The sequence below is a fragment of the Neopsephotus bourkii genome, unplaced genomic scaffold (assembly GCF_033783945.1).
Source record: "Neopsephotus bourkii isolate Nb327-2 ecotype Australia unplaced genomic scaffold, CSIRO-AGI_Nbou_v1 NB_1027, whole genome shotgun sequence".
NCBI classification, from domain to species: Eukaryota; Metazoa; Chordata; class Aves; order Psittaciformes; family Psittacidae; genus Neopsephotus; species Neopsephotus bourkii.
The window spans coordinates 2,775,779-2,802,593 of NW_026901516.1; the positions used below are offsets into that span (position 1 = coordinate 2,775,779).

Genomic DNA, 26,815 nt, shown 5'->3' on the forward strand with positions numbered 1-26,815 from the left:
GAATTACTGCTCTGTAAAACTTGGAAATTGGGTGCAGAACCACAGTTTTGTAATTTTTAGGAAGAAGAAATCCGTGTGATTTTTAAGATAGACTTTTTGTTTTGGAGACTGGTGATTTGCACTCCTGGGATTTCCCAGATAAACTTGCCTATGAGAACTGAGCTGTTAACTTGACTTGTTTTTCTAGGTAAGTCTTTTCCTCTCAAGATTTCTTTATCAAAAATTCACCACCCAAATCCTAAACAAGCCATTTTTTCCACCTCTTTGGTAAGGTGTTTAGAAAAAAGAATCACAAGGAACTACTACAAGGAATTCGTATACAGATTTCTTCAGGTTCTCAGAACCAGTAACTTTGTTCTGATTATTAAAAAGGCTCTGAATTCAAAACCTGTTGTATAGGTATTTAAGCCAGCAGTACTTTTATCAGTCTTGCACCTGATATGGTTTCCATGGGAGCTGTTTGGTGCTTAGCCATTTGCAAACATGGCTGCTTATGTAGATAATTAAATTAGAGTTAGTGAACACAGTGTTCTTCTGAGAGCCTGACCTTTGGTCTTTCTGGTGCGTTGATAGAAGAGTGAAGGAAAATACATCCTTTCTGTGCTTTACATATTCAGTGCCACTCTAAAACTACCTAGATGTGACTTTGAGGATACTTCTACTGAAAATTCCCACTATTTCACTGCATTTTCAGCAGTTACAGCAGGATTCTTGTTCCCAATCATAGGTAGATAATCACCTTAATTCCTCCACTTTCACTGGCGTTCCTAAGTCTCAAAGCTTTTCTTTTGTTCAACAAGATATATTGGGCTTGGCTTAAATGAAAATGTTTAGTAACATTTTCTAAGAACTAGTTTTATCCTGTCAGAAAGTGCTGGTGTTTAAGTACTTAGGAATTTCAGTCATACATGGAGTAGAGAGGCAGAATTACAGGAGTTTTGTTTGTAAGGCTAAAGGATCAGAGTATCTGGATTTGTAATGTTTTTGTAATGGGCACTGTATCTGAAGGGAAGTTTTAGATCCAATTTGCTAACCCATCACTTTAACTGAGCTTGTCATTCCCAAACAGGAAGGGACAGGATTTTGTCTTCTGAATTCCTGTTTGGCCACTAGTGCCTGGGCTAACCCTGGGAGAACCCCATACACTGCTGTATAAACTAGAAAAATCCTGATGTCCCTGACTGAGGTCAGCAGTGCTAATTAGCACTAATTAGCGCTAATTAGCATTCATGGACAGGAAATCTGCTTGAACTTGCCTGCTGCACTTCCTGGCTTTGGCCACATCCAAAATCTTATGGGAAAATGATCCTGATGCTATATCATGGCGGAAACACATGGTGGGAGGCTCATGGGCTACCTGTCCACCTAGGATGTTTATAATCATTCTTGTTTACTAAGTTTACTGAAGTATTTTTGTACAGAGGGTACAAAACCAGAGGCTTTTTGGCCACCCAACAAATTTTCCCCTTGCAAGGGCACATCTTTACTTGGCTTTTGAGCTACATGAGGTCCAAGAAGCCTGGTACTACGGTGGGAAGTCATGTTGAGCGTTTCAACTCTCAGCAGTAGTACCAGTAACACACTGAAGCTACACAACCACCTCCATATAGGGGAAGTCATCAAGTCTTCATTTCCTCATTCTTTCTGGCCACAGCTCTGGTCTTTTGTGAAAGTTCTCCCTAACGCCGTGGACCACTGCCACTACCCCCCTTACTGTCCTGCTCAGAAGCTCAACCCAACGAACGGGGTGCTCCTGTCTTAAGGGCTGTCTAGGCTTTAGCTAGATCTGAGTGACCGTTGTTAAAACAACAAATATACCTAAACCAAATACTTTTTCAGTATTTTTTGATATGTTAGTGGAGTAATACCTGTAAGCTTATAGTGTTTTTCTTTTTCTGTCAGCTGGGCAATAGGAAAATTTTAAATGAATAAGTCAGAGGAATTTTCACCCTCTGAAAGCTTCAGAAAAGGCAAACATTTTTCATCACAATTTGAACATAAGCACTGTGATGTTTGTATTAGGCAAGTCTCCTTCACAGAGTATACCAGTAATAACACATTTTTTAATGAAAGATGGTAAATACTAGCCCTAGATTAGTTTCTCAAAATACTATACACAAATAGTTATTTAAATAGGCAGTAGTCAAGTTAGCACTTGCCTGTATGAAAGGTTTACCCTTCATTTTAACCTCAGAATCATTCCTCTCATATTCCTCCTTTTTATGGAAAGGACATGAAACAACCAAAAAAATGTTGTAAATGTTCTACAACTTTGGGTATGTTTTAAACCAGAATTAAAAAACCCCAACAAACCAACCAACAACAAATCACCTAAGCTGAAAACAGACTAATGCAAATAAGGGAACAAAAAACCCAGTGAATTAAATTTCTGGCTCGGATGATACAAGAGTTTCACACCATGCTAAAAAAGGATCTTTTCCCTCAAGTGTGTCTAAAATATCACCAAGTCAACAGAACAGCATGCAGAAATGGGCAGTAATTGTACTGCATTGGCATAACCAGCTTGAAGACACTTGGATGGATAATGAAGAGGACATATTTGACATGTGGAAATTGCCTATTCCTACAAAGCCCCTATTTCCTAATACTTTGCAGTACTTAATAAAGTACTTAATAAAAAGTACTTAATAAAGCACCACAAAAGCAAAGAAAGAGAAAACTCTGAACTGAAGACCATTGGTTGCACCGTTTCTTTTTCATTCTACTTTGAAGAGTATCCTTCTCTTCTGTGCTGACATAGTCTGGGTTGATTCTGCTGAATCTGCCAGCGGAGCAAGGCTTAGCAAATTGACTGGGGAAAGGAGAATTGAGTCTCAACTGTTTGCAGTCATCTGAAAGCCTGTGATGATCCATGCCACACTGTTTGTGCTCACTGCAGAATGTATACACCTTGGGGGAAATATTAGTAATCTGGGCACAAGAGCTAAAGACTTTCCACTAGAATAATCTGCATCATGTATGTGGTTTAGTTTTCTCATGGGAGAAATAGGAGGTCTCCTTGCTCTGTGTAGTCAACCATCATTCAACTTACTATTGTATTTTTAAAGGACATTCTCAGTAAACAGCAAGGATGCCAAGACTGCTGCTGCACCCTAATGATATATGCTAGACCATAATGTTTCCCTGCTAATACAGAGCTCAGACTCATGAAGATTTGCTCCGAGAGGGTAAGAACTGTAGAAGATCTCCCAGCACATTTGCAAAACCAGCAGTATCAGGGGAGCTTATCTTGAACACATGGCAACCAGTCTGATGCACGGTAACTTGCAAAGTCATAACAGATAGAAGTATGACTTCACCATGGCCATTCTTCTTAAATAAAGATAGATCCTCAAAAAAAAAAAAAAACCACACCCCAAAACCAAAAACCCAACAACAACAACAACAAAATAAAAACCAAACAAAAACCCCACAAAAAAAAAAAAGCCACAAAAAAACAAAACAAAAAAAAAAAAAAACAAACAAACCCCAAATCCAGACCAAATAGTGGCTATTTTCTCCATTAGAATCGTGTCTTGCTTCTTTTGAACCACTGCCACAGCTGTATCAGAGAAGAACTGATATTAGGATGTTAGGGCTGGGCTGGGTTAACCAAGGAAAATAAGTTGGAGCAATGGTGAATGACAGGAAAAGGTGAGGGGATGGATTTGGGCTACAAAATAATATGAAATGGTTCTGAAATAACTCCCACTCAGGCTGCACTTTTCTTCAACAGTCTCTGTGTGCCCCCTAAGTCTGTTGGCAATTATCTGAGCCTTTACAGCCCTAAAGCCATCCTGTCGTCAAACTGTGTGCAATTCATCCTACACTTTACTGAAAGAAGCATTTAATAGAAGATGTGGTCTGGCTGCCTTCAGTTTCTTCCCATCAGCAGTCCCAGTGGATAGGAAGAGTCATCGTGGGAGCATTCCTATAGACTTCATCCACCTATGATCCTTGGGCACATACAGGTATATTCATGAGCGCTATACTCAGACCTGGTGAATGCTTCTCAGTAGCACAACTAAATTTGAACTTTGCTGTCCTACTGAAAGGGCAGTAGTGAACAGGGTTCAGAGCCAAAGCACAGCTGGCACAGAAGAGGGAGGGAACAGATGTGACAGAGCCAGAAAAAGGTGCCGTAGAACAGACTTCCTTCATCCCACAGTTGACAAGAAGTGGGATCTGATTCTTTTCCACCCCAGCAGCGACTCTCCCTTTCGTGAATGCATCAGTAGGAGCAAGCCTCCTTTTCTAGGGCTCTGGCACAGGTGACATAGAACTGGGGCAGAACTGGTTTGTCCCTCAAGGCAATCTGCTGCCCTCAGCAGCTTCAACTTTGCTAGAGCCTGAGGTCAGCTCTGTTGAAAACCTCCAGCAACTTTCTCTCAAGTCAAACTGCTGGACTCACAAGCAAAGCCTAAGTAAACTTGCTGTGCCTGCAGAGGCAAGAGAGTATTTCCCCTGGAACACCAATAAGGACCCTAGACAGTGGTGCCAAGCAGCATATGTCTTGCAGAGGTCATGCAAGTGTTGCCACTGGCAGACTGGGCTGCTTTGCCCCAAAGGTGGGTGAAAGTGAACAAGCCAGGCTTTGAGGCACACCAAGGCTTCTTGCATTCACCTTTTTTTTTTTTTTGCAGCCTCCAAGAGGTGCAAGATATACTGGTTTCTCTTTGCTCATTACAATTAAAAGCAAATATGGACAAATTCATCTTAGGTCCCTTCTCCCTCTTTTCTTTCTTCGATTACACTTTTGCCAGTCCAGTCTTATGCTGGTAAAACTGCATAAAGTCTGATGAAGGCCTTGTCACTCTTCTTTCTTCTGTTACTCTTCTATGAGAAACTCTGTAGTTTTTCCTCTCTCCCTGTGCATCACACTCAGGTAAGGGAAATGTGCACATCAGTCCTAGTTTGGACAATATTTCCTCTTCTCATCTGTCTTCCATTTTCTCCAAATCACCTACTTCTTTCTCCCATAGTGTCTCCTTTGCCCCATGTTCTTCCTTCAGCAATGGGTAGAGGTACATACCTAGCTGCCTGAACTATTTGCTGTATTTCTTTTACTGGGATAGAGGAGATGAAAGACAGGGAAAGGTGGGACGGAAAATACACTGAGCTGATATGCAAGCTACCCTGAACATCTCTTCTACTATCGCCTCCTCCTGCTTTACCTCTTCTACTCTGCAATCCCTTGAAAACTGTCAGGAAAGAACTGCATACCTGTCAGCTTCAAAGCAGGAGAAAATAAAAGCCCCTTCCTCTCCAAGCTGTGATCATATCTCAGGATGGACGACTTGCTACACTTCTCCAGAAGAATCCCTGGCTAACTCATTGTTCCTATTGGGGCATACAAACATCTGAACAGACAGCACCAATATCTGTGGGAAAGACAGGATGATCCCCTCTTTTTCCAAGTTTCTTCATTTTTGTATAACTGTGTGCCACCTCAGGAGGTGACAACTCCTCACCTTGGCACATGGCACAAAATCACTGTGGTCTTCTACTCAAGGTGGCACCAAGTGCTGCAGCAGTCTGCTGGTACTGACCTCCCTAGCCATGCATAGGGGAATCTTGGTGCTTTCAGCCACATGTCCTTGAAAGTGTTTGGGTACAACACTGCCCAGTCCTTGCCAATCTCAAGTAATCATGACTACAGGATGTTCCCAAAAACAGCATGAAGAAAGAGAAAAAGCCTTGACTAATTTTTAAACAGTGTATTTGGGAGTATTCACTTAACTTCTGGTTTTGAGATTTTCAGGTTGCATTTGTGTTTACAAGTCTTGTTTTGTTGTATTCTTCTCCCACTGCCCTATCCATTTACCCTCTATCCCAAACATAAGGGCTAAGGATGATTGTTTCTCCCTTTGAAATCCAAGAATCCCTCCATTTCTGGATGCTATGCACTGAGAAATTTAATGGGAGGTGAGGGAAGAGGCTTGGCAACCCAAGAAAGAACACAATAAACCAGTCATTTGCTTTCAAAGCATTAACCCGCACACCCTAGAGTTAGTGGTATATATGACAACCTAGGCAAATAAAGACTCAGAAAAGCAGAGGAGAAAGGTCCTATGTTTCCAAACTGAAGCATGGACAAGGTGCCAAATGATTGAATTTCTTTCATTTGCCACAAACTGGGTTAGCTTTGAGCTTGAAGGAGAGAGAATAGCAGGTTTTAAAGTACTGCTTCTGGGCCTGGCATCAACACTTCTGTTGCCATAATGAGTCAAACATCAGAGGCAATACACACAAAAGGATGCAGTCCAATGCAAGCAAATAGAAGTGGGAAGCAATAACTAAAAAATAAATGCACATGGCAGGGAAGAAGGACTCCATCCCCACAAACATTTTAAAATTATAACTTCAATTTCCTGCATTTCAGCAAATAAAGTCACTACAAAACAAAGCTAATGAAAAAAACCCTCTAGAATTCTGTGCAAGGTTAATTTGCTAGAGGCAGATTTTGTTCTGCTAACTGCCATTTGCCATGTACCAAAGCCACAGTCCCCAAGTGCTCTTGCACATTTCCATTCAGGCAAGCACACACACGATTAAGAACATTTGAGCAGTCATCCTTGGAACTGTGAAAAAGATAAATTCTTAAATGAAGGGAAATTAGTCTTCTCAGCCACAGAAACCATGGCCTCAGATGCTCCCTCCCCTTGTCATTTGCTGGGTCTCCTGAATGGCTGTTGAATGACTGGGGGTAAATAACAGTCTCTGGGGACACACTATGGGATGGAGAGTGCATTGATGGAAAACATTTGAAACTTTGAAGTGCACCCTCACTTGGGCACTCCACTGGGAACTCAGAGCAGTCTAGAGATGTATTCAGCACTTCTCACCTACCGCAGCTGTCAAGTGATGCCCTGATTTGTTTTCTTCTGCCTCGTATTTCCACTGTTATTTCTCCCTCCTGACTATTTTCAGTCCATCTCTTCTTCCCTGTCCCCTCTTTCAACTTGTATCACTGTGACCTGGAGAACTGGTATGCATTGTCTAGTGCTCTTCTTTCCTTTCCCTTGTTCTTTCCAACGCTTCATCAAACACTTTGTCATGAAGAGGATATTTACTTCTAGAAATTAAAGCAATCTGAAAATCAGCTAGTACAAAATGGCCAACTACAGAACTCTGAAAGACCTCCCAGGTCCCTTCCATTCTCTGTTACTAGGCTTCCTTTACCATTTCAGGACTTGTTTACCCTTGACGGTTTTATTAATGTGACTGATTAATGGAGGAGTTTTCATTTAATTTGACCAACAATTGTACTGATAGTCTTATCACCATTATCACAGTAGCATTGCTGTGATGATGCACACAAGCCACCTTTCTGAAGAGAACACCAACATTCAAGTGCTGTGCAGCTACAAATTTGATCTTGGATATAACATTGAGACTGCCTTCCATCTTAGGAATTAGAGTGACATGCTCCAAACTTTTGTCTTAAGCAATAGTGTGACATAAAAAACTTCTACTAAAGCACATAGAATTTAATAACCATGTTTAAAAACTCTGGTACCTCCATTTCCAGAGTGTTAGACAGCACTAACATGATACAAGCCAAAATGCTGAGGTTACTATTCCAATGGGAATACAGTAATGAGGTCCGATATCCACAAAGAATTTTCATTCACATGCTATTGTTCTGGAGTCAGTTAATGATAAACATGGATTAGCTTCTGCGCCTTATGGACATAATATCAGGGTTTCTCTAAAATGCAGGGTTACACAGATATACTGCAGGGATTTTGATGTTGATCATATTTTTTTAGACTAGATAGTGGTAAAAAGCAAAAATCTTACACAATATTAAAAATGCATATAATTCCTGAGTTTGCTGCCAAGAGCCAGCTATTATTTTACATGCACTGCCTTGGCATTTCAAGTCACACCATCTATGTGTGTTGCACACACATGCAAATAAAGAGCATGTGATAAGGCAAAAAGAGCAAGATTAAACTTCGATTTGAGGATGTATCCTGACTCTCTTCTGTTCGTGAGAGTTTATGGGCACCAAAGAGAATATGATAAGTTTGCTCAGCAAACAAAGGGTGTGATATTAATACACATCACCCACCGCTTCAATCTTCCATACAGCTACATGTACAAGAAAACCATTTCCTCACTAGTTAGATTAAAGCCAGCATGGCTATGCTTCTTATCCTACTGCCACATTTTCTTTTACGCTTAATGATCTAATCACATCCTCTTTTTTTCTACAGGGCCTTTGCCTCATTCAGTGCCCAGGATGGATGGGACTCATTGAATAGGCATCTGTAGTCTGACAGTTTGTCTGCAGATTTGCCTGGAGCTGAAGATACATCTTCTGACTCTATGCCTGCTCTGCCACTAAGTTCCTATGTTAAGATACTGGACTAGTCACTTAAACCAAAGCAAAGTGGTCACAAAGAGCCTCTTTTTTATGTTGTGGGTGCTTGACTTGAATCACTTGAAATCTGATTTGTTAGAGAACTAAGCTTTCACTGCATGCAGCTGGGGCAGAATGTTACAAAAATGCTCAATATTCTGAACAAGATAGACACTCATCAGCTCAAACTTAGAAATAGTAGACAGTTCTGGCCATGATCTCCCTGGACTTCTTTTCCTGTATACAAAATATTTCTTCCAGCACTGGGACAGTGTGACAAGTACCTCTTTGGGAAATGGCATTTTTGAGGTTTCAAATCCCCATTATGGCAAAAAAAATCCCAACTCACAGTTGTGAGGGGAGGACCTCCCATACAGCTTACGCGTGTTCAGGTTGTCCTATGTAGTTGCATGAATGAGCCAACTTTTGGCATTTGTACTCTCAGTTTAACTGGCAAACCTTTCCCTGTCAGGATTTAATCAAAACTGAAAACTTCCAGCAAAGAGCTTCAGTTTTAACAGAACTTTTCTTGTCAGACAGCTGCTTGGTTCATGCTTCCTATCTGGACTCCTGAGACAGGAGGACTATGGCAGGACTCTCTAGAAAGAGTGTACTTGTCCCTCTGTACACGTTTCTGTTGCCAAAGGTAGTTGCTCCTAGGTGAAGTCAAACTAGGCTTGCAAAGGCACCTCTTTCATCTGAACTCTGCTATGCCAGCTATGGATGCTCCACTGCTCCTGTGGTAGCAGAGCATGCTCACCTGGCTAAGGTTGTTGTGCCATCCTACAGACACAATCTCCTTGGTCTCCAATAACTCTGGGCCACCTATCCAACTTGCAAGGCCTTTAGATTTGCTGAAAAGGGTATGCTGCTTCAGACTTAAAGTAGCCAATTGGCACAACATTATAGAAAGTATTTGAATGAAGCTTCCACCTATATAAATATCAATGCTTTTGTCTTCTTCACATATATATGTCTTTGTCCATGCTACATCTGAATCTCTTAATCTTTCAGGAAAAGACAGTCTCCCAGAGGAGAGATTACCTGTCATTCAAGGCCAGCAAGGAGTACCTTGAGTAGGCCTATTTACTACTACCTACTACACAAGCAGGCATAATCAAAGCTGCTCCACGGAGAGGAGGCAGTCGTCCCATCCCTCTTGGACTGCAGCCAGGTATTTCTATATCCTTTTTCAACAAAGTTTCCTACCCTTGGAAGACAACAAAATTTAGGCAAGACTACTAAAAGAAACGGAAAGTTTTCAGGAGGTTGCGGCAGCAGGCACAGGCTTTGCTGGGTTAGGTGAACATCCCTTCTAGCGGGCATCAGTGAAAGTGGCATTTAAGTAATGTTGCCGTGGGAGCGGTTCTTTCCTGCAGCTTGCTACAGTTTCTTGTGCAGCAACAAAGTTGGTATCTTTCTGACATGTGGTCTGTGGCACTCCTCCATCTGTTGTAACTGAGTAGGTGTTGGGTGGGGTTGGCAGGAGGGGCTTGTTGAAGTGTTTGTTTTCACCCTGTACAGGAACTGCAGAGCCAGCTCAGCAATTAAATAAATACCATCTTTAAGAAAAATGTGTGCACTTAATATTCTAAAGAAATGGCAATTAAGGCAGCTGGTGCCTCACACTGCTGAAATGCAGAGACTTTGCTCCTGTTCCTCCTTGGTTCCATGTTGTTTCAGGAAGCATTCCCCACTGGGCTGGCGCTCTGGTTTCTGTGCCTGACTCAGCCACATGCCTCCTGGCTGAATGTGGGTAGGCCACTCCATCTTCTGTGCAACACTTTCCCTCTCTGTAAAATGCATTCAAAGTTAAACACCTCTTCTGTTATAAACTGAAATCTGCTGATAAAAAATGTAGCCAAAGAGTTGGCCATTATTATTACTGCTACTACCTTGCTTTGTGGTTATTCTGTTCAAACAATAATCTTTTTGAATTAACCTCTGATGTCATCTGCTCATAGCAAAAAAGAGAGGTTTTACTGAACACAGTGGGAAAATGTCCACAGTTTCCATGGCTGCCTCTCTAGGTAAATCTGTGTCTTTTGGGAACTTGTTTCTCTCATTTCACCCTGAATAGAGCATAAAAGCACTTCTCTCTACTTAACTTCTTACCCATAAACTTTCATAAATATGTGGTGTACCAAGCAACGTTTACCTCCTTCATGTGTGACTAGGGAATGCTCCACTTGCTCAGTTTTAACTTCTGGACAGAGCCTGTATTCATTTCTTTGTCTTAGGACAGTGACTCCTGCCATTCTGTTTGCCAGTCTATCAAGACATAGTTACACTTTCTAACAAGCTATCAATTTTATCCTGTGATCAGTTCATGGGTTGAAGAAGTTACTGATAGCATTATTAATGCCTTCAGCAGAACATCTATTTGCAAATATAATAGATAATCAAGGAAACAGGGCAACTCCCTATGCATAGTTATGTATAGCAAGTTTTGTCTAATCCTATGAGGCTCTGACTATGTTCACAAAAACCTTGGCACAGAGAGGGATGCTCAGAGCTGCTTGCAGATTGCAATTTTGTGGCTGGCAGGCATGAATGCTAAATTCAGTAATACTTAGATTATATTTAAGGATGTGCACCCACCTATGGAGATCACACTATCTGCCCTTGAGAACAGAAAAGAAATCTTGTGATCTGTCTGTTGTCTTTCCTCCCTTCTCACGTACATATAGCAATAAATGTTACCCTTGGAGTCTCTGTAAAAGAGTTTGTGGGAAGTTCATCACATACTGAATGCTTCCTATTTTCTAGTGGCTCCTGTAAGACCTGGTATCTCAGCACTATCATAGGTTAGCAATTTTGCACCTAAGATCATCACTCCTGTTAGACAAAATCAGATGTCAAACACTGGGCTTTCAAATGCAGTTTCTTATTAAATACTCTGTAAGAGCGAGAGCAGCAGCAGCCACTGGGGACACCGATTTAAAAGGACAAAAAATGTGATCTTCCTTTTTTTTTGTTTTTAGCTAAGTAACAAAAAAATCAGTGTTGGTATTATCACCCTGAAGTCACCTGCATTTTACCCACGCTGCCACTTTTTAGTGCCAGGAAAAGGTGGAGGAATTAAATTGATTCTATTTGTAGATCAGGTTGGAGGAGAGGTTTTGTATTATTATTTCTTAGCTTGCAGACTAAAAGCAGGTACTGTCTGTGGGAACAAATTAATCTTCCATTTCTCCACTGTGATTTGTATCATAATAAACTTTTCATTTCTTCTGTAAATTATTTCACTCTTGGTGCTTTTCTCTGGTGACTTGTGGACTCTGAAGTGCCACTAGCCACAAAATTACAAATGGGAGTAGTTTAAACTCCAGTCATTCTCAAGAAACTCATAATCCTGACATCCCACAAGTACTGTATTTGCTGTGAGATGAAAGGAGCTTATTCTGTGCTTTAATCATGTCCTATTCATTTCATAAACAAGACTTTCTCCTTATTCAGTCAGCTCTCCATATCTTTCTTGACCACCCCAGGACTGACAAAATTTCATACAACCCGTACCAAACTGAACAGTTTTTGCTAATACTTTTGCAGCAGAACATGACCACTGCAGGATTACAGGAAGGAAAATACATAAGAACAGTGAAAAGAACCTCAGGATTACAAAATCTAGTAATTTTTATAGAAAAAAATTTGAAGGATCCAGTACAGTTCTCCTTAAAAATGGATCACAATGGCAGTAAGTGCAGTCTTTGCACAGCCTTCTCTCCTGTCTCTTCCTCAAGGAGCAGCCCAGATAGACTTTGCTGTGATAGCCCATGCTGAGCTAAATGGTGTTTGGTGTCAGTTACAGAATCATGGTATTATACAACAGTCTGGATTGGAAGGGGGCTTTTAAAGATCACCTAGTCCATTCTACATCAGAGAGTTTTCTTTGGTGTCACTAATTCCTCTTATCAGCTTTAGACTTGCTGGCTTTATGTTTTACTGTATATCTGATCTTCATGAGAGCATTGCTCTGTCTGTTTCAGTTTGCAAAGGTGGGGAAATACATAGAAAGAGGCAGGAGTGATGCTGCAGCCAGTTCTGGGAAAAAAACTTAGAAAAGCTGGGTTTTGCAGGAATAACACCAGTTTCTTTGATACAAACTAACAGGGTCACACAAAACTTCTAATATTATGAAAAAGTAAAATGAAACATATAATTTCTTTTCTCAGCTGTATTCATTATGTCATCTACCTTCATCGTATTCTCAGTCTCCTCTTTAAACAAACCAGCTTTCACAGAGCTCAGTGGTGACATTTCATGCCTGTGCATTTTGGGTCCCTTCTGTGCTTAACTTTCGTACAAGAGGGTGACCAGATCAGTTCAATCAGGTCAGAGGCTCCCTCCTTGCAGGCCAGGCTCTTTAGCCCCCTGGTCCTGGGCAGTCCCAGCACAGGACAAAGAGCCTGGCTGTGTTATGGGAGGCCCTTCTCACTGCCTTGTGGGTCTCATGCTGCTTGAGCCTCTGCACCTCTGCATTCAACAACTGAGTGCTATGGTCTGCCCCTTCCACTGCTGCTTTGCTCTCACATGACACATAAAATAAGGCTTTAGGAGGTTTTTCATAACCTGAAAATGTCTGCAGAGAACTCAAACATTCCTTGTCACATTTGTCACTATCTGTGTTGGCAAAGCAACAAAATTAATGTCATCTTCTTCACATAACTGTATTTCAGTTCCAAGTTTTTCAGAGTCTTGTCTTGCCCTGAGTGACCAAGAGGCCAGACAATTTTGGCAATGTTTATACCTCCAAATGTTCCAACTCATTGTTCTGATAATTCATCAAAGTTCTAGAGATCTCCCCTAGGGTCTATTTGTGGGTATTCTACTGCCTTCCTTGATAACCTTTCACTCTTCCTTCCTGCAAAACTTGCTTTATTTTACAAAGCAGATGCTAGGGCAGAGTTTTGTATCTCACATCATGACTGCTGGATTTTCTTAACATCATATTCTGAGAAAAGTTATCAGAGGCTTAATAAAATTTCCCCAGAATTTATATATTAAATGGTTCTGCATAATCCATGCCTTCATTGAGATACTGCAAGGTTTGTTTTAGGAAGTTAAAAGGGCTAACTTATATTTCAATTTTTTTTTCTTCTTCATATGGTTGAGATGATCTTGATTTTAAAGTAAATTCATGCCATGTTACAGTGATTTGGTATATGAGAATAGTCTATTTTTAAGTGAAACTGGCATGAGTTTGTTAACAGCTATCAGCCTTGATTGATGCCATCTGCTCTGGGAGGTTTGTTACTTTAACCTATCAATCCTGCAGTCCCTCTTCTGGTACCTCAATGTTTGACAGGCCCTCATCCTTAGTAATTAAATAAAACTTGTAGAGAGTGAATATATTTCCAAACAGTGAAGACCGATGGGAGTTATAATATAGGCTCTGCAATACCCTTGTCATTTGTAACTGCCCCTTTGATACAGCAAATACACTAATTCTATTTCAGCTATTTGTATTTCTTATTTGTTTGAAGAAATGTGTCTGTTTGCACTTGAAATTTCCTATCAGCCCTCCTGTTTCCCATCTTTCATTTTACCTTGCCAGTTTGCGTTCCTTTCTTTTGGGTTAGCCAGGGCTAGATTTCCTTTTCCTGAAGGTTACCTGTTTGGTTCATCATACTCTGTTTGTTTTTCTTGCCTTCCTGCTTCCTTTTTGGTTTCGGGGTATGCATACCTTCTGTGATGCAATTATGGTATGCTTAAGTAGTTCCATGTTGAGGCTAAGGATTGTAACGTCTTCACTTCTGACACGTTTCCTTCTCTGTACCTCTTTCTAACCCTGCTCTCCCTCCAAATCCAAGAAATTTAAAGGATTATATTTTAATTGCAGTGCAGTGTAAGTGTTAGCTGGATCTTAGATTTCTATCTCCACCCTAAAAAGCTCTGAATGATGTTTTGCACTGCTTGCATTTTGCTGGGCTGGGAGGTGTTTGCATTAGCTCCTTTACTTAAGACTGGCCCAAACCCAAGACTCTGCACTTCTAGAAACTGCATGAAGTGCAGTTGTGACACAAACAAGCAGCAAATGCAATTTTGAATAAAGACCCTGCTAAAACACATCGAAGGGAAATCACACATTCAGATTGGCTAGCCCATTTGATGCTGGAGCATGCTTCAGTAAGTTCAAGGGCAATAACAGGGTCTTGGAAAAAAGCTGGATGTGTTAGCCGGCTGGTGCTTTCCAGGAAGGGAGGAATCACTTTGTTGGGTTTTTTTTACACAATGATCCTGCTTAACCATGTTTACTAAGCAAGAAACTGGGAAAAGAGTAAAAAAAAATGCTGGTTTACAACCAAGAGACACACATGCTTTGTTTTAGCATCTCCCTGCCATGGTAGGGCAAACTGCTTTAATCAGTTTCAAAAACCACACACAGGCCTGGAACCTAGGGGAAGAAAAGAGGCATTTAAAGGAAAATGCCAAGAGCACTGAGAAGGGGGAAATGAGGAGATCAGGGAGGAAAGAAGTGACATATTGCCTTCTGCTCACACACTGAAAGCAGGGCTATGATCCGTACAGGATGCGAAAAGGAGGAAAAAATAAGGAAAAAGCCAGGCAAGGCTCTGAATATGAACAGATGGTTTGCATATAGAGGCTGGCCATAGATGACACCAAATCACTGGACTTCAAAGCTGCAACCAAATCCACTGAGGTCCACCTTAGAGCAGGGGACCTGGTAGTGTTTGAATATGGGTGGTTGATCCAGGTGCACTCCAGGTCTGCTCTTGGCGAGAAGCCCCTTCCCTTCTCTGTGAGCCAGCGTAACATTCAGGTGGGAGCTGTGCTCCCTTCAAGCCATATCTCCAGTCTGGACACCTTGGGAGCACAGCAGGCGCAGTGCCACCACATACAGTGGAGGCCACTTCAGAAAGAGTGTTGTCAACTTCAGCATGGCGGTATGGGGCCTATTGAGCCATGGTTAAATGAAGTCAATGGGAAGCATCCTTCCAGATGTAAGTGCAGAAATCTCTATTCTTCATTGTCAGGGCGGTGAGGCACTGGCACAGGGTGCCCAGAGAAGTTGTGGCTGCTCCATCCGTGGCAGTGTTCAAGGCCAGGTTGGACAGGTCTTGGAGCAGCCTGATTTAGGGGAAGGTGTCCCTGCCCACAGCAGAGGGGTTTGAGCTGCATAATCTTTAAGGTCTCTTCTAACCTAAACCTTTCTATGATTCTATGGGAGAGGAAGAAACAACCTCTAGTTGTATACTAAGTTCTCTGTGGCTTTTGGCAGTAAGACAACATTACGTTCACTTGACCAACTTTAAAAGGAGATGTATAAAAGAGAAGAACAGCACCAACATATTTTTAGGGCACAGAAAATAAAATAATAAAAAATTATATATTTGGAAACTGACCCTTGGCAGCCTGTTTAAAAGAGCTTGAAACTATCTGAACTACACAAGGGGGGGAGGGGGGGGAAAGAAAGAAAGAAAAACATGCCCACAGGGGCTGAAAAATCACTTAAGTAGTAGATGACTTTTAACTTTACATCAGAAAATGTTTGGCAGGCATAATTTTAAAGTGTTAGGGAAATGTGTGTGATAACTGCTTGGGTGAAAGAGCAAATGTAGTCCACAGTGAGATTTATCAAATGTTCACATAAGCAATCAGAATCTGGCATGGCCAGCTGCCTGTGGAGAGGGGCAAAGAGGATCACAGCTTTAAACTTTGAAAATTTAATGAAGCCCACTGATTTCTCACAGGAAATTTTTCTTTGAGCATGCTCCTGTGTCATGGGAATGCTAGTGCACAGAAAGCTCTGACAAAATGCCAGCTATAAGGCGTAATGGAAACAAACCCCTCCAAGCTCTACCAAAGGCCAAACCACCCTTTTCCTCTTTTTTAAAGCTGCAAAGATTCTTGATGCCCCAACACCCCTGAGCATCCTTATGTGTAATCCTTAATCACACAAACAGGCCTATTGACATGACTGGGGTTATCAGGAGAGTCTTGCAGGACTGGCCTCTTTTCAAAGAGACCAGAATTGCTCTGAACTTCCTGGGGCTTGTGTGGGAATGTGCTCAGAGGCTTGAGGCCACCAGTGAAAAGAGCAGACAGTGCCATTTGGGGTATTCATGGGAACAGTAGCTGACTATCGGCTTGCAAAGGGAAAGAAGGACATCAAGGCAAAAAAGAAAGTACAAAGGGAAAGGACATCAAGACAAAAAAAGGAGGTACAAGGGTAGAGGGACAGCAAGCAGGCAAAAAAAAAAAAATGCAGTTTAAACCAGAATTAACTTATCCTTAGTTTTATGTTACAAATACCTAAGTAGCTTGCTTTTATCAGAGGAGTGTAACAAATAGAAAACAGTCAAGCACCATACAATCAAACAGTTAGGGAGAAGTTACAAATTTCAACACACATGCAGCTGCCTTGTGGAAAAAATAATCAAAACTACTACATTTAATATGTCTGTGCTTCTATAATAATTTCCATCCAGCCGTGAAGAGGCTGTTAACATATTTTGCTTGAAATTTCCCCATATTGTTTTCTGGTACTAAAAGGGAATCTGTGGATCTCTGCAGCTGAGCGATTAGTCCAAGGCCATAGGGCAGGAGATCTACAAGCAGAACTTTGGACTCTCTGATTTACTTTAACCAGAAGACCATCCTTCAGTCTCCTTCACGCTGATGACTTTGGAACTAGCTTTAAAAGATCCAGTGAGACACAATGATGGGAGTGCTAGATAGCTACAGTAGATAGCCAGAGGCAAGAAAAATGATTAGAGACATGTGGGGGTATTTCTAAACAAAAAGATTAAGACCAGAACTATTTCATTTAGAAAGGAAAACAGTAAAAGATGATAGAATTGAGGTATATAAAATAATGAATAGTGCGAAGGAGAAATCAGATGCCCTTCATAAAACAAGAGGGCACTTAATGGAATTTAAAGAGGCATAATCCTTATACATGGATAAGGATATTACTCTCCAGCTTATTTTTCAGCAACCTATGGCGCTCTCAGTTGTGCGGCATTGGGGTAAATTGTTCAAGAAGATTAAGTTAAAAAGAGAAGATTGTAGGCAGCCACTAATAAATACAGGGTTTTGAGCTAAAGAAAACATGTCTTCAAAGGTCTGGTTTTCCCCTGAAAGAACAACCTCTTCCCCTGAGGAAGAGCTAGCTTCTTCATCCGTGATTGAGTCTCTTCTTCCTGAGTGCAGAAGGCCCAGCAAAAACTGCAACTGCTTTCTCCTGTGTCCCCAAAACAGCAACACTCCTGGCTACACGATTTTCAGGAAGCCTTTTCCTCAGAACAGCTTCAGCAGCCTTGGAAATTCAGGTTTCTGCTGAGAGCAAAAAACAGTCCTCATTTTGCCTCTGGGAATCCTAAGCTGTCTGTACCACAGAGGCCACTGTAAGGAAAAGCTGGAGGATATGGAAGGTTGCACTGTCTTGTTCTTTTCTCCTTAGCTCACATCTGCAGCCACCTCCAAACTCTACTGCTTCTTTCCCTCCCTTTCACTCTTTCTCCAGAACCAAGCTGCAGATCCATGTAAGATCCCACCTGGATCTCATCAAGACTGTCTCTTGGGTATCTAGGGAAATTCCATCAGGTTGTTTTTTTGTTTGTTTTGGGTTTTTTTTTTGTCTACAGAAAAAAAAAATATAACCAAACTTTCTCTTGTCTATTCAGAATAGAGCCCTAACTGTCCATCTCTTCCTTTTGACTCTCTTTGGATCCCTCCACTGGTGTTGCATCTGCCAATTTTCACTAGTCTTCCAGGCTCTCCCTAACTTCCCTGCCTCTGTGAGCTCCCTTTGATAATCAGGGTTTTAACTGTCCTCTGTTGATCTAGCCAGCCCTTTTCTCATTTTCTCCTATTATGGTCTTCAAGCCTTCTCCTACAGTCACCAGCAGATACAGCTGCCTTGACATGACCCACGAGACTCTGTGTGATATAGTTGGTAAGCCTGTCTAACCCCTTTGCTGCCATACCACTTACAGAGAAACAGGCCGCTGTAGATAAATGGTGTCAAATTTGCCTGTTACTGGCAAGACAGGAAGGTCTGTTTACCTTGTGTGAGTGGCCCTTAGTGTGTGGATTATCTCTCTTCAGTGTTTAGAAAAGTGGTATAATGGGTACATAATGGGCTATGATAATGATAATGATCCTCTGAATTATTCAGCAGTGGCTGAATGGATGGACCATCAATCTCTCTTAGGACATCTTAACTAAAACTCTAGGTGAGTCTTGGCGCATTTAGAAAACAATACACCTCGGGAGACCTGGCATCCTTGGTATTTTAGTTAGAAACCCCCATTTCATTCCCTCCCCTGGGTCACTCCTACCTGCCTCTTTGACAGCTCTGTTACATGCTGGTGGGTCTGTACTCCCTTTGTAAGACATGATATGCACAACACCTCTTCCATCTAATGCTGATGCCAAGTTCAGTTCTCACAGGGAAATAAGCTGGGTTTTTTTTTTCATAAGAGCACTTTGCCATAACTTTGAGCTACTTCAGCAGCCCCTGGATACTTCGGTTTCCAACCATTATTTATACATTCTCACTGTCTGGCACTCCTCTCTTCCCCCTGCTCCTCTGGCAACACTGATAGCAGGAGCTAATATTAATTACTTGTTGAATACCTGCAGTGCTCTGCTGCAGCAGGAGAGACCATCCTTCCCATCGGGATTTGTAAGCGGGGTATGCAACTAAACCAGTGCACAGAAAGTTTGCAGGGTGATTGGATGATGAAGAGGATGTTTTTAAGTTAATGTCTGTAAGAAAGTGAGGAAAAGAGAAAAGGGCTCTTTGTTCATGTTTCTTTATTAAATCTCTTCTCTCCTTGTTACAGTGTATGGTGAAAATAAAGTGAATGTCACTAAATAAACCAGAGGAAAACTGTAAGCATTAAAGTTCTAACCTGGAAAAAATGAAGAACTGTATAAAGGTATATAGTTTTGCAGCTGGAACAGAGAAGGAATGAAAGATCCTATCTGAAGAGCAAACCAGAAATGCCTCCCACTGACAAACAGTTATGCACAGTTTTCACTGATCATAAAACCAGATACTGATGGAGGATTTTTTTTTTCTGTGAAAAAAATCAGGGTATCTTTAAAATTCTTCTGTCAGATTGTCTTTTTCAAATTTCTATCTAATGAGAATTCAAAATAAACTGTGGTTTTCAGGTATGAGAAGGGTCTGGTTTCAGTTTTGTAAATGAATCTCAAATTGCTTTTTGACAGATTTCTTTAATATCTATTTTTTCTTTAAAGAAAACCAGACTTTTTCTCCACTGACAGAAATGTTAATGAAAAAACTTGGTTGGCCATAGCTCATTGGAATGGTGGAGGTAAAGTCACTGAGGTAAAGGGTTGGCAGTGCTTTTTCATGGAAACACAGAATGGTTTTGGAAATATTCTTCAAGTAGTCCAGGTTTTAAAGACATGCCCAAAGCAGAGTATTGTCAAATTCGAAGTCTCGCTTCCTTCTATATGAGGTGTTCGAAAGTGGTCTTCGAAACTACTGCCTAAACAGGGCCAGTTTATAGCCACATTTATTGTAATTAGCTTGAAGAGTTAGTTCTCTGGGATTCACTACCAGTATGTATTTATAGGGATAGTCATATAATTCTCCATACTACACTTTGCTAACACGGACATTCAAGCCTCTTTTAATCTCCTTTCACAAGACACTCCATTCCCTAATCATCCTTGTAGCCACAGTTCCAGCTTAAGTTCACCTTTCTCAAAGGTGGATGCTCAGTTATGCACTGCGCTGTAGACCAAGTTTCACCCATGTCTTACACAGAAGTACTAACATTTCTTCATGTCTTTTGGAAATACCTCACCTGAGACAACTGCCCATCATTTCTGCTTGACCAAATCACAAGGTGGCTTCACAGTTCCTTGTGAGAACAAAAAGCTATGGCAGCTGGGGTCTAACAGAACCTACTACCGCTGTAGGAGGTGTTTTTGTCCTCATACCAGCTGCCTGTTTGATAAAGGCAGCCACAGTCACAGTCAGGAGTGGGGTGCACATGCCTGAGCTATGTTAGCAAGTTAGCTATCCTGCAAGTCATCCTGAATTACACCAGGGAAAATAAAGGTAACCCCATAGATGCCTGCACTGAACATGAGGTTTGTGAATCGTAAATGCTGGCTGAGGGGGAATGACTACAACTGTAAAGGTCTCATTTGAGAATCCAGAGCAGAAAAAGCCATTACCCTGGGTGAGACAGAGCTCATTTCCCTATAATCTCAGAGCAACCCTGTTGTGCAATATCACTTTCTGTATTTTTAAAGGCTGCTCCTTCTTCACAAGCGCATTGGGTAAGGAAAACCAGTTGAATAAAACCCACTAAATAATTTGTCAGGGTAAGTTGTCCTTTGCCCCAACAAGCACTTCTAAGGTTCATATCCCTCACCCATAGACTTCAGCTGTGTACAAACCACCTGCAAAGCCGCATTTGAGCTAACCTGCCAACCACATCAAACAGGTAACTTCTGTTGCCAGTGGGGGTAGCAGCCAGCTCAAGAGCTATCAGGGAAAGGTTATCAGGTGAGCCATTCATTTCAGAAACATGGGCTTAAAACAACTGAACATGCAACATAATCAACTTTGGTTCAGTTGGATATGGGGTGTTGTTTATTTGACTTCTGGATCAAAAGCATGACTAAAATACACGTTAGAGAACCCAAGATTATTAAAGCTACAACATGCATCATCAATATGGAATGTGCTAATGTCTTTCACATACATTAAGATTTTTTTAAGGTGTTATCATATAGGAAAATAGTAGTTACTCCATCCTCCCACCTATAGACATTCTCCAAATGTATTTATATACATATTCAACTGAATTTACCAGAATAGTAAAAAAAGAGATACCCTCGGCCTGCACAAGTAGTGAAGGTAGGCAAAATAGAATGAAGATTTGCATTTTATACTTTTCTCTTTCAAACTGAAATAAAAAAAAAAAAAACCCAAAAAAACCCAAACCCTGTATTTTTTGGAAAGTAGGACAACAGAAATCTGTATTTCAACACAGAAGAGCAAATTGATTCTTTGTGAAACAACACAGAAGTCAATGGCACTATACCAGAGATGAATTTTACCCAGGCTGATAAAAAAAAAAAACAAACAAAACAACAACAACAACAAACAAACCATAAGAGCAACACAGACCAACAGAAGAGATTCCATTTAAAGTAAGAATTACGGTTCTGTCAGAAAAAAACAGCTAACTAAATTTGTTTCCTGGAAGGAGATCCAACTTGGCTCTGCTGCAGCAGTGTAAAAGGATCCAAAATAAGTAACAGCAGGCATCTCTGCTAAAATTTGCTTCTGATCTACATTATTTTTCCTCTGGAACCAGATAGGAGTTGAACACGTATTGGAAGTGAGGCACAGCAGTTTACTGCACAGAACACGAGAAAGGGGGCTAAAGCTCTGGCATTTAAGACCAAGCTCAGCCAGGGAGTCAGTACATGGTCTTGAACAAACTACACACGCTCTGTAGGACTAATTTCCATCTGAATGATTTCTATTTCAGATGTATAAACTCAAACTGGGGATAGTCTTAATGACACCCATATTCTATGTCTGTTTCCCCACACGTTAAGATGTGGGGTCTGACCCTTGTGGCAGGAGTGTGAGCTACACTATCAACCCCCTGAAGTATCAGCATCTCAGTAAATCCCTCTGATGACCAGAAGAAACCAGGAACTTTGCATTATGATTTAGCAGTGGCAGTTTGTATATACAAGCACATATTAATAAATGAACAGTAAAGCACCATAACCACAATCTGTGCATCTGTGTCTGTTTTATGGTATTCTGAAAATGTTTCTAAAGTAGTTGGAACACAGAAAGCAGAAATTGTCATTCCTCCCCAGATGGGCTTATGTGAAATGCTGTCTGACTGTGACTGGCAGATTTGATATTTTGTTAATTGTGAGAGACCTCACTTTGAATAATGTACTCACAATTGTTATGATCAGTGAATATTTCCTTTCACAGTGCATTTTCTCCATACATAAACTTATCATAATCCAATAAAGAGCCTGTGTGAGCAAGTCTTCTGTGTGCAGCCTTTCCTTTGCACATGGGAAAGGCTGGGTTTTTGTATACGATGGTCATACAATTTTTCATTTCCTCCTGACACCCACAATGAATGGAAGCCTTCCTCCTGCAAAATCATTTGTTGTTTCGACATAAAACCGAAGGCTTCATTCAGAGACATCTAGTAACAGGGGCTTCTCAGAAGCCAGCAACAAAAGCTGCACTAGACATGAGGAAATTGCTCATTAAAAAGCAAACAAACAAAACACAATACCAAAAAACAACTAGGGAACTATGCTGATGTGACGGATGAAATTGCAATGGGAAAAAAGAAAAGAAAAAAATAAAAATGGATTAATCAAAGGCCATCTTAGTCCTAAAGTTTCCCAGTAATTTGTCTTTTAAAAATTAGATATGCACCAAATATTCCCTCAAAATCTTTCACTAATTCCGCCATGCTCAAAATGGAATTCAGAGGAAGCCAGCTTTTCTAAGGGACAAAGCAACACTTAAGTTCCGAATCAGACTTCAATCCAGAAGAATTCCACTGAAATCAATGGTTACAGCAGGGCAAATCAGCAAGAGATCTAAATCTGTCCTAGCTGATTCCAGATCTATCTTTTATTTGCTATATGGCTTTAGGCAAGTCAGTGACCTTCTTTTTATTTCTCAGTTTCTCCATCCGTAAAACGGTGATAATACTGCTTGTAATACATAAAGATTGGGAGACTAGTTAGTTCCCTAACACAGTCTAGTGATGAAAATTGCTGGGGATTGATCATTTTTACTCGCCTCCATCACCTTTATTGACTCTTTATAAACTTAATACCCGGCATTTTCTCGTTTGCATATTTCTCATTTAAAACCCACAAACCATACCCTGGACTCCTTATTCAGGTTCTCCTCTCTTTACTTCCACGGCAGGATTCACACGAGAAAAGTGAGTAAGAAATTCGAAACTTGGCCCCAACAACAACAAACTGCGAGGATAATTCAAAGAGAGCTATGAAATCACGGCATGAAATTAAGCCCCTTTACGCTCGCGTTTTTTAGAGGAATGTGTAGATTAAGTGACCCCCGACGCCCAAACACCACAGAAACACACAGGGTAAAACCAAAACCGCCTCAAATCCGTCTTCACCATTACTTGAGCGAGTACTGCTGAGCTGGGATTTGCAGCAATAGCAGATATTGTTCAAAGAGTGAAACCAGGGAAGGGGGAGAAATAAATAAATAATAATGAGCAACCCAACCTGAAAAACCCCTGTCAGCTCTGAGAGGGACCTCTAGTGTGGGCTAGAATATTTTGTGTCTCGCTTCTGGAGTAATTAATACGCCAGAATCACCGCAGTCATTTTGAATAGGAGAGGGCAAGCTCCGCCAAGTCCCTCCGACCCGCGGGGCCAGCATCCTCTCCCGGCCGCTGCTGAACCCAGCCGGCACCCACTACACTGACACATCTTAAATTCATTTTCCTTTTTGTGCGCCAAACACCAACTTCCTCGATTGAACCCGGAGTTTCCCTCAGCCCCCGGCCCCGGTGGCCTCCGCCAAGCCTCCCCCGGAGCTGTGGGGAAGGCGAGGATGGGAGATGCGGATGGAAAGTTGCGTTTCAGGGTTCCCACCGCGCTGGTGGCAGAGGGCAACCCAGCAACTCGAACCACCCGCCCCAAAGCTCCCGCACGCCACCCCCGCTCCTTCCCGCAGACGGAGCGGTGCGGGCGGCACGCCGGGCTGGTCTGCCCCTTCCCTCCCGCAGCGGGAAGAGCGGGAGGAGGTCCCTGGGCAGCCCCTGCCGCTGAGAAGGGAAAAGCGTTTCGCCCATTTTTTAATTTGCCCGAACAATCCGAGCACGCTCGGTGCCCGCAGGGCGGGCTCGAATAAACTTGTACCGCGCTGATTGGAAACAGGCGGCGAGCGGCTTCTTTCGTTCCCTTTTTTTTTATTATTTTTGAGGTTTCTGGTTTTGTTTTTTTTGGTGTTTTTTTTTTTTTTCTTTTTGGAGACGGCGGACGCGGCTCCCTGTCTTCCGGGACGGCGTCGGACACCGGGGCACGCAGCAGTGCGGGGCCAGGGAGGGAGGGAGGGAGGGGGAACAACCGACGTCCCGCACCACAGGCGCCTCAGTCCCCACGGGGTAACAGCGGGCGGCGCGGAGGAAAGGCGGCCGCTGCTCCGCGGCCCCGCCGCCTCGCCCCGCGGGGCCGCCCTTCCCTCTGCCGCCCCAGCAACAAAGGCGGGGGGGGCCTCGGGGAGCTCCGGAGGTGGTGGTAGCGGGGGAAGGTGCCTCCCGCTCCCTCTCACAGACACACACACACGCACACGCACACACACAATGGCGGCCCCCTCCTGCAGCCCGGAGGAGAACAATGCCAGCCGCTCACCCCCCTGCGCGGAAACATGCACCCTTCAACTCAATAAATCCCCCCCTCCACGCACACGCCACCCCCCGAGTCTCCCCCTCGGAGAGGCGGTGAGGAAAGGAGGAGCGCCCCCCCCCCCAACACCCTCCCGTCTCGCGGCCCCCTCCTTCCCTCCCTCTTCCCCCCGTCTCCCTTCTTCCCTCCCTCCCTCCCGCCCGCCTCCCCGCGGCGCTGCGCGGGGGCGCGGGTTGCGCGGGGGAGCGCGGCGGCCGCGCCGCGTCCCCGCGCGGGGTGCGAGCGCCCGGCACATGCGTGGAAGCGAGCGGCGCCCGAGTCCCTCCGCACCCTCCGCTGCAAACAACAACAACGATCCCGAGCAGCCCTTACCTGGAACATCGGAGCCGCCAAAGTGTCCCTCTTTTTTTTTTTTTTTTCTCCTTTTTTTTTTTTTCTTCCCTTTTTCCCCCTTTTTTTTCCTCCCCTTTTCCCCCCTCCCCAACTCACACTTCCGATATTTCTCTCTCCCGGCAGCGGTCTGCTCTCCTCGCTACACCAGAGAGAAATGCAATAGCTTGGCTAAGGTAGACAGAGCAAAATACAGAGAATAGTTGCTCCAGGGCTTTGAAACCCCTCAGGGCAAGGATCAGGATACAATTAGCTCATGTCTCTACCTCCAGTCTGAATCAATCTCCGAAATAAAAGTTAAATTAAATTAACTGATCACACGGGCATAAAATTGATCTCCTTCGAAACGTGCATATAGATATATATGTATATAGCGTGTATTTTTTTTCCCCGGATTTTTTTTGGTGGAAAAAACAGTCTCATTCCAGCCTCCAACTTGCTTTTTACTCTCCTCTTGCACAGAAAAGCTGATTTTAATCGTTGTGATTAGTTTTGATGTAACGTTTCCGCGGGCGATTTCTGCAAATGGATGGAGTGTTTCTTTGCCAGAAGAGGGAAAAGCAGCAGATGATGATAATTATAAGGATTGTTGGTTGGTTCTTTCTTTCTTTCTGTCTCTCCCTTTCTTTTTATTTGTATTTAGGTCTGTCTCTTCACTTTCCCGAGATGACCTGACATTGCCATTGCGCTAAGGTCGCACAACTTGTTGATTAGGTTCACCTCCCGTTTTGATCGAGGGATACGGGATAATTTGGCAGTGGAGCAACACATTTTCTGTTCCCTTGGCTATATAACTTCCCAAATGACGTGTATAAAAATAAGCACATGGAGACTGCTTTGCCCCAATCAAGTCTGAATCAATGCCTCGGGGTGATACACAAACTCATTTCAAATGTTCAACCATGCAGAATTGCAAAAAGATTGAAGGAGTTTCACTGCATTCTTTTTTAAAATTTTATTTGTATTTTTTTAAAAAAGCAGCAAAATCAAAAGGAAAAAAAATCAATGTAAATAAATCCAGGAATTTGCCACTTAAGCTCATGTGACCATGGCTCACAAATGCTACTAACTTTACTTTTCCAATTATCCAGTTGAAATGGAGCCTTGGCTTTTTCCTTCTCTTCACCCAGGAGTTTGCAACCCATTTCTCCTGAAGAAAACAAAACCGGGCATAAACAAATAATTTACAAATCTTATTCTTGATCAGTTTGCTCTTATTCTACCATCCCTCACCTCCCACTCCACTGTATATTGCTTTGTGCAAAGCTACTGAGTACAGACGCTGCGTTAATTTGTTGATGTGGTTGTTAGAGTGGACTGTTTTGTCACAGCCCCCCTGGGTCACCTCCCATTAGTGTCACATCCTCACAGTACACTTCTGTGAAACGGTATGTTTCTGAGCGCTTCACAGTCCATTAATTCAGAGACTTTGCTGACATTTCTTATGAAAAAGACCAGGCTGAGGCCAAAACTGCCCAACAAAGCCCTTGAATAGAATTGGACGTGCCCAGCGAAAACCTACAATTAGCTTTTATTATATGGGGTTAGTATTTTAAAGAGAGTAATGCAAAATATGACAATCGCCTTTTTTTTTTTCCCTAAGGCAGTTGCTGCAGCCTGAGGAATGACTAATTCTCTTGTTTAAAAATACATCCA

At 42.3% G+C, this 26,815-nt stretch overlaps 1 protein-coding gene across 2 annotated transcripts in view; it reads right to left on the reverse strand.

Annotated features, from left to right (window-relative positions):
- The window catches only part of KCTD1 (potassium channel tetramerization domain containing 1), a 99,187-nt gene extending 73,905 nt beyond the window's left edge, over window positions 1–25,282 (reverse strand). The window contains exon 1 of one of the 2 annotated variants that reach the window (XM_061360546.1): window positions 25,259–25,282. Coding sequence is in view for 1 of the 2 variants with exons in the window: in XM_061360542.1 (XP_061216526.1) it covers window positions 25,142–25,150 (9 nt within the window). In the remaining variant the exon portion in view is untranslated. Of the gene's footprint in view, window positions 1–25,141; window positions 25,235–25,258 lie in introns of those variants that run through there. The other variant, XM_061360542.1, reaches the window with a different exon arrangement.
- Window positions 25,283–26,815: the final 1,533 nt, after the last annotated feature.